This window comes from Quercus lobata, chromosome 12 (genome assembly GCF_001633185.2).
Source record: "Quercus lobata isolate SW786 chromosome 12, ValleyOak3.0 Primary Assembly, whole genome shotgun sequence".
Lineage (NCBI taxonomy): Eukaryota > Viridiplantae > Streptophyta > Magnoliopsida > Fagales > Fagaceae > Quercus > Quercus lobata.
The window spans coordinates 41,715,835-41,724,657 of record NC_044915.1 but is presented as its reverse complement, the minus strand read 5'-3'; the positions used below and the strand labels follow the sequence as shown (position 1 = coordinate 41,724,657).

The 8,823-nt window shown below is 40.5% G+C and overlaps 1 protein-coding gene across 1 annotated transcript; it reads left to right on the top strand.

Annotated features, from left to right (window-relative positions):
- The first annotated feature begins 608 nt into the window (after positions 1-608).
- On the top strand, positions 609-8,430 carry LOC115970669. Its single transcript, XM_031090262.1, has 4 exons — positions 609-945; positions 1,884-3,078; positions 3,226-3,454; positions 7,981-8,430. Exons 1-4 carry the CDS (start codon positions 609-611, stop codon positions 8,428-8,430), a joined length of 2,211 nt encoding a protein of 736 aa, XP_030946122.1.
- The last annotated feature ends 393 nt before the right edge of the window (positions 8,431-8,823 follow it).

The window sequence follows — 8,823 nt, the reverse complement described above, 5'->3', positions numbered from 1 at the left end:
TCATGCGTCTCGGTGTTTGATCGCATCAAGGCCTCATTGTCATAAGTCACAGTGTTCGACAGGTTAAATACAACTTGCTTAACACAAAATCACGACACTCTTGCATGTAAATCAGCCTTTAATCGATTAGGGGCAACAAAAGGCCTGTTGATAGTCATTCTCAAAATTCATTAAACTTTGAGGTTCAAGAGGAGAAGAAAGCTAATGATGAGATCCACAGTAGCATTCCTTCAGGCATCAAACATAACTTTACCTTAGATATCAGCACTGAAGGATTGCTCAAAGTCAAAAGACGAACGATTGTACACACAAGTCAGTCACTCGTCCACAATGAGCAAATTGAAGAGGTATCATCCTCGTTTCATATTACAATAGAAGAGGATACACTATCAGATGCTGAAGCAACCAATGAAGAGGTCGATGAAGCTCCTCCAGCCTTAGAAGATGGAGGATAGGCTACAATTGATGAACTTAAAGAGATCAATTTAGGAACTGCTGAAGAACCCCGGCCAACTTTCATCAATGTGCTTCTCACCCCTAAAGAAGAAGAAGGGTACCTCAAGCTCCTAGTAGAATACAAAGATGTGTTTGCTTGGACTTACAAGGAAATGCCTGAGCTCAATCCAAGTATTGCTCTACACCATTTGGCAGTAAAGAAGGGCGTGCACCCAGTTAAACAAGCCCAAAGACACTTTTGGCCGGAGCTTATCCCTCAAATAGAAACCGAGGTCAATAAGCTAATTGAGGCAAGCTTCATTCGTGAAGTACAGTACCTAGAATGGATTACTAACATTGTCCCTGTCAAAAAGAAGAATGGACAAATCCGGGTGTGCGTTGACTTCCGTGATTTGAACAATGCATGTCCCAAGGATGATTTTCCATTACCCATCACTGAGGTCATGGTTGACACCACTATTGGTCATGAAGCTTTATCTTTCATGGATGGTTCTTCAGGCTACAACCAAATTTGAATGAATCCTAAAGATGAAGAGCTTACAGCCTTTCGTACCCTTAAGGGCATTTTCTGTTACAAAGTGATGCCCTTTGGACTAAAGAACGCTGGTGCTACTTATCAACGGGCCATGCAAAAGATCTTTGGTAATGTACTTCATATATATGTGGAGTGTTATGTCGATGATCTGGTGGTTAAAAAAAATAAAAAGGAGGGAAGACCATCTGATCTGCGATCTGTGTTCAATCGCTTAAGAAAGTATCAGCTTAAAATGAACCCCTGTAAATGCGCTTTTGGCGTAACATTTGGGAAATTTCTTGGTTTCATTGTGAGGCACCGTGATATTGAAATCGACCAGTCAAAAATTGAAGCTATCCAGAAAATGCCAGAGCCCAAGAATCTACGAGAACTTAGAGGCTTGTAGGGAAAGTTAGCCTACATACACGATTTATCTTAAACTTGGCTGGTCGATGTCAACCTTTCAATATATTGATGAGGAAGGATGTGCACTTTGAATGGGATGGGGTTTGTAGCAATGCTTTTGCACTCATCAAAAGATACTTGCTTAATCCTTCAGTTTTAGGTGCTTCTATCCCAGGAAAGCCTCTAGTGTTGTACATTGCGGCACAAGAAAAGTCTCTAGGTGCTCTTATGGTGCAAGAAAATAGAGAGGGGAAAGAAAAAGCCCTTTATTATCTAAGTCGAACTCTCAATGGGGCTGAATTAAATTATTCTCCTATCGAAAAGATGTGTCTCGCTTTTTTCTTTGCCATAGTCAAACTGGAGCACTACATGCAAGCATATACGGTCCATTTTATAGCAAAGGCAGACCTGATTAAATATGTCCTCTCCAGGCCAGTGGTTTCGGGTCATATAGCTCGATAGGCAGTCTTGTTACAACAATATGACCTTGCATATGTTCCACAAAAAGCTATCAAAGGACAAGCATTGGCAGACTTTTTAGCTGATCACCCAATTTCATCTGATTGGGAGTTCTTCGATGATTTCCCGGATGAAGATGTGTTTTACAGTGAAGTAATGCCACCATGGATGATGTTTTTCGATAGTGCTGCATGTCAGGAAGAAGCGAGGGCAAGTGTAGTGTTTGTTTCTCCACAATGGCAAATACTCCTATTCTCGTTCTCATTAAGCGAACTTTGCTCTAACAACATAGCCGAATATCAAGCATTGATTATTGGTCTACAAATGGCTATTGAGATGGGCATATCACAACTTGAGATCTTTGGGGACTCCAAATTAGTTATCAACCAAATCATGGAGCAGTATGACGTCAAGAAAGAAGACTTCATCCCCTATTGCAAATACGCGAAGAAGTTGCTAGCAAATTTTGAGGCCATCATGTTGGAGCATACACCTAGGAAGGAGAATAGACAGGCTGATGCTTTAGCTAATTTGGCTACCGCTTTAGCACTATCCCAAGAAGAGACAACCAAAGTTGCTATTTCCCAAAGGTGGGTGGTACCTCTTGTGGTTGAAGAAGAAGAAGAAGAAGAAGAGCAAGCCAACATCATTTCTGTATGTCTTATTGAAAAACAAGATTGGCGACAAGTGATCATTGAATACCTTCAACATGGAAGACTCCCGAATGATAAACACCACAAGACCGAAGTTCAGCAGAGGGCTACTCGATTCATTTACTATAAGGACACTCTCTTCCGCTGTTCATTTGATGGATTTTTTCTCCGTTGCTTAGAAGAGGAGGAGGCTAAACAAGCCTTAGGGGAGGCTCATTCTGGAATATGTGGCGCACATCGGTCGAGTCCTAAATTACAGTACAGGATCAAACGAATGGGTTATTATTGGCCTACAATGGTGCAAGATTCCATGGAGTGTGCTAAGAAATGCGAAGCTTGTCAGTATTATGCGAACTTCATCCACCAGCCGCCAGAACCTCTACACCCAACTGTAGCTTCTTGGCCTTTTGATGCATGGAGGCTTGATGAAATAGGGCCATTTCTAAAGTCATTCGGTGGCCATTTGTACATCTTGGCCACAACTGATTACTTCTCGAAGTGGGCGAAAGCTGTGCCCCTTAGCGAAGTGAAGAAAGAAACGATGGTCAATTTCATTCGAACTCACTTGATCTATCGGTATGGTGTCCCTCGGTATATCATAACTGATAATAGCAAACCATTCTACAATAGGCTGATGATAGAGCTATGCGAGAAGTTTGAATTTAAACAATAAAACTCCTCCATGTACAATGCACCAACAAATGGACTAGCTAAAGCATTTAACAAAAAACTTGGCAGTTTGTTGAAGAATGTGGTATCCAAGACAAAGCGAGACTGGCATGAAAGAATTGGAGAAGCATTATGGGCATATCGAACAACATTTCAAATGCCTACTCAAGCGACGCCATATTCTCTTGTCTATGGAGTGGAAGTCGTCCTTCCTTTAGAACGCCAAATCCCATCATTACGGATTCAAGAAGGATTGACTGGAGAAGAAAATGTCAAGCTCAGATTGCAAGAATTAAAGGTGCTTGATGAGAAAAGGCTCGAGGCCCAACAATGCCTTGAATGCTATCAAGCTCGTCTTTCAAGCGCATTCAATAAAAGAGTTAAACCACGATCATTCCAAGTTGGTGACTTAGTCCTCACCATTCAAAGACCCATCATTACAACTCATCGTACAGACAATAAGTTCACTTCAAAATGGGATGGACCTTATTTTGTGTAAGAAGTCTACACCAATAGAGCTTACAAGTTGATTGATAATGATGGTGTAAGGATCGGTCCCATCAATGGGAAGTTCCTTAAGCGCTTCTATGCTTGAAAATCAAGGATTGCTCCGTGGTATGAGTTTAAACTGCCCACTGTAGCGCTGCAAGAGTACATGATATCTTCCCATTACCTTTGAAAGTGTACCAATAAGGAGAAATTAATCTCACTCTATGTCACCAATTGCAAGTGTGGCGTAGTGGTTGGATGCCCATGTCACCCTTGAGGCCGAGGTCTCGGGTTCAATTAATGATGATACCCACTATTGCGCAATTGGTACCCATGAAATGCCATTGGGCGTAGGGCGAGGATTACACACATGAGCCCTCCTTTTTGCAAAAAACAAAAAAACAAAAAACAAAAAAAAAAAAACCACAAAAAAAAAACAAAGAAAAAAAAAATCATCAATAAAAAAAATAAAAATATGTTGAGCTACATGTTGACTTGATCCCTCTCCGGGGTATGTAGGTAGTTTAGTACTTGTCATTAAGTTCAGTCACATGAAAAGAAGAAGGATTGTCAGTCTAGCTTGAAGAGTTTTTCAAAGGTCATCAATATGCTTTTAAGACCCCTTTGGTTGGCAAGGCATTGCTTAAGGACAGTCAACTTCTCGATATGATAATCAAAGGTCGTTGTAGTAGAAAATGAAAATTGTAAGGAGTTGACGTTGCTTAACTTTCCTTGAAATGATGATGAACATAAGTTGATGCTTAGTTGTGGAGTAAAATAAAATCTCCAACTTCTTTTGCAAGAAATGAAGTCTTCATGGCATTGCCCATCTTCTATGGATATTCTCCCACATTTCTAAAGTATGCTTTGCATCACTTATGTCCTGAGGGCATCTTTTTGTACCTTGCAAGTCTAAGCTACATCGTCTCTCTTCTAGGCTGTGCCATTTCATAGCTCTAAAATTTGAACCACATCATCTCCCTTCTAAGTGGTGTCATTTCACATAATGTCTCTGAAATCTGGACGACGTCAACTACCTCCAGAATGATGACAGATTATATATCCAAAGTCGGTGTTGCATCATCTCTACTTTATGGGCATGTTCGTGCAATGTCAAAATTCTTGATGGCATGTTTTGACATCTTTAAAGTCTTTGCAGCATACTTTGGCGTCTTCAAAGTATTGGCGTCATTTTTCCCCACATCTTCAAGGTTTTGTTGGCATTTCCTTGCATCTTCAAAGTCTTGATAGGGACTCCTTGCATCTTCTTGTTGGCATCTCTGAAATCTTGATGTCTGGCTACAGTGCTATGCACCCTCGATGTCTGAGCTATGTTGCCTCTAAAAATTGGTGTTGTTATAGCTTTATTATAAAGGTCAATATTGGTGCAACTTCAATGCGCGTGCAAGTGCTAATGTGGAGTGTTGTCGTAGCTTCATGACAAAGATGAACGTTGGCACGACTTCAGTGTGAATGAAGTGTTGACGTGGCTTCATGGCAAAGATGAATGATGACACGGCTTCGGTATGGATGAAGTGTTGACATGGTTTCATGGCAAAAATGAATGTTGGCACGGCTTCGGTATGAATGAAGTGTAGATGTGGCCTCAATGCAAATAAAATGTCAAGGCAGCTTTATAGCAAAAGAAGAGTGCTAGTGCAGCTTCATTACAAAGGCAAATGATGGTGCAACTTCATAGCAAATGCAAGTGCAAATATTGCTTCATGGAAAATATGAATGTTGGCATGGCTTCAGTACAAGGACAAATGCTGGCACGACTTCATGGTAAAGACTCTTGATGTGGCTACATTGCAAAGACTCTCGAGATGGCTACGTTGAAAAGACAAGTGTTGGTGTAGCTTAATTGCCAAGAAAACGGCCAGTACAACTTCAAGGTCAAGTACCAGTAATAGCATCATTGTATTAGGAACACCGGTGATAACATTGTTGCCTAGATGACTGCCGTTATGAGAACATCAAGGATGGATATTGCTAAGAGATTGTTGTTGCAAGGCAATAATTTGATGATATGTAGACAAACATCACCGTAAAAATGTTCTGTTCAATGGAATGTAAAGTCGCCAAATAAAGATGGACATCAGGCTAAAAATGTTATGTAAAGCTTGACGCTAAAACCCAAAGAGCAAGGAAGGCATGCTGCATAACAAAAACAAGCAACAACAAAGAACTTGTCAGAAGAAAATCTTATGGCACGTCTTTAAAAAAATAATAATAATAAAGAGAGAGAGCTTCAATTTTAATCACTAGCCTGTCAAAAAGTTAAAAAAAAAAAGGGTTAGTACAAACAAAGCATTAAAAAAAAAAATAATAGAGCATTATTTCTCTACACTTAGAGCATCATGCTACCCACTGAAGACAATGCTTGTACAAACTTAGTGCATGCCCCGGGTGGCTCTATAAAGAAAATTTCTAAGATAACAGACGAAAAAAAAAAAAAAAAAATGAAAGGAGAAATGCTGCCACCAAATTGTTTAAAGTCAGACTTTGCAACTCGAATGCACTCAAAGTCAAAGAAAACTACGCCCAACCTTGAAAAAAAGGATAAGTGCCCGTAAATGGATCATGTTGTTAGAAGAGACAATTGCACTTGGATGAAAGACAAAACCGACATCACCAAAATTTTCTAAGGACTTCGAACAACAAGACCCAAAAAGGATGTCTACAATAGACCCATAACGCCCCGCCACAAGTTCACAACGACTCACAGATTTCTCATTCAAATCTGCGCAAATCTGAGAAAATTTTTACAAAACTGATGCAACCATTAGATCCATTGGCCCACGATCTACAAAACCTAAAAATTTCAAAGACCAAAAATGGCTGCACGCGCCACCACACACTGCCATAAGCTCACGATGACTAACGGTTTAGTCCCTCAAAATTGTGCAAATCTGTTCACAATTTTACAAAACTAACACCATAGAAGTCTTCTACGATCTTCAATTTACAAAACCTAAAAATTTCAGGTCCAAAACATGAGCCACGCGCCTCCAAAAGGTCCGAAAATCGCTGCCTCAATGTACATGCGCCTCCACATGCCTCCATCTGTTCTCACGCACTCACACGCACCGGGCGTTTCTCCCATGCGCGTACACGCGCTATACACGTACACGTGCCCTCCAGCGCTATGACGTCACTGATGACATCATCCTCCACTACCCCGGTCTGACCCATTTTTCCAGCCGACCCGGTTTGACCCGTTCATCCTTACTCGGTTTGAACCGCCTTAAACTAAAAAAAAAAAAAAAAAAAAAAAAGCTTTGACTAATTGAACTTTGACTTTGACCAAAAAGCCAAAATTTTCAAAAAGGGCTTGTCCCACTCAGTTTTTCGCGTAGATTCTGATTTTGGAATCCATTTCTTTGTTCGAGACTCGAAAATTGTGCAAATTGTCCAATTTCTAAAAAGTTGACTTTTGCACAAATCCTAACCAAAAGTCAAAATTTTCAAGAAGGACCTGCCTTGCCCAATTTTTCGTGTAGATTCCGATTTTGGGGTCTATTTCTTCATTTGAGAATCCAAAATTGCTCAAATAGTGTGATTCTACAGCTATTGGCTTTAATGTGAAACTTTGACCAAGAATCAAGATGTCCGAGCAAAGCTTGTCCTATTCAAATTTTCACATAGATTCTGATTTTGAAATCTGCTTATTTGTTTTGGACTTGGAAACCACCTATGTGACCCACTTCTCCGAAGTACTAGCAATGTCCAAAACTTAAGCTCCCAAGATCAAGATTTGAGATTCATCCACTTGGTCTGGATTCCCTCAGGGTTATTCTCCAGACTTCATCAAGGCTTCCTTTTCAAAGTACAAATGAACTCTCACAAGTGTGTCTTGAACTTGAAATTACACTGGGTCACTAGTTCAACCTACCATTCCCGTTCGGTGCCTACTAGTCTCCAACCTACCATTCCCGTTTAGTGCCTACCATTCCCATCTACCGTTCTCATCCACCATTCTCACAAAAAATTCTCAACTGCCATTCTCAACTACCCATCTACCGTTCTTCATCTCTCCACTATAAATAGAAGGGTCGGATTCATCAAAAACTCATCAAGAAAAACACACTGAATCATGAAATGAAGATTTGTTTCTTTCAAATTTTCAAGTCCTCCTTCTCACAGCCATTTCTCACTATGGCCTCATCATTCTCAACACTTGGCAACCAATATTGCTTCATAATCGGTTTGAGATCAACCCTCTCATGGTTCGGTAGAAGCCCTCTTCACAACATCATTGTAGTTTTGAGATCCAAACAAATTTTGTTTCTCCCCTTAACGACCACATTTATCCATAAAATTACTCATAAAAAGGCTGGTGTTGTCATTCCATGCTTCCTCGAACTTGGTTGGCTAGGAAATCCAAGTCCAGTAGAGACACCTGTTCCTAAGCTCAAGGCTCCCGTAGTCTCTCACCAATTGCTTAGTCTTCCAGCAAAAGCAGTGGTTCAGAACAAACAACAACATGGCTGGTTTCTAAAACCAGAATCACAAGTTAACTCCACCTTTCATTTTTCTGTACTTTTCCAACAAGTGGCATTAAGTGAAGGTGGTAAAAAGTGTTGGGGTATCCTACAAACTGTCTTTCATCCAACACTTACGATGACCTCCAAGGTACCAGCTCATCAAAAATCAGCCTTTGGTGCTGGTAAATGGTCACCAAAGCCATATTCCATGACCCCACCAATGTGGGACCCAAAGGTCATCGTTGTTGGTACCTTAGAACACATTTTCTGGAATTACTCCAACTTAAATTCTGCTTGAAGTATTTCAGAAAGTACTCTTCTGAAATTACTTCAACTTAATGTCCATTTGCATGATCCCATCACACAGGCACATTCCATGACTTGTCGTCAGACCTTGTTCAGCATGCAGTCAGTCCCGTATCCCAGTTGTACTTCCCAAAAACATCTACACCAGAGGGTCCCCAACGTATAGGGCCAGTGCCATGGTGGCATATGTTTCACCCATTCACTTTGCTTCATTTCCATCTTCTTCACACCACCACCAACATACCCAAAATCCATAAGTTTTTGAAATTACCTCAACTTAACCTGAGTAATGCGATAACACATGCACATTCAACCACATTCCCATATGTCCTCTACATAATCCGAAGTATATTCCTCGAGATAACTTCACCAGGAGTTCTTAAAA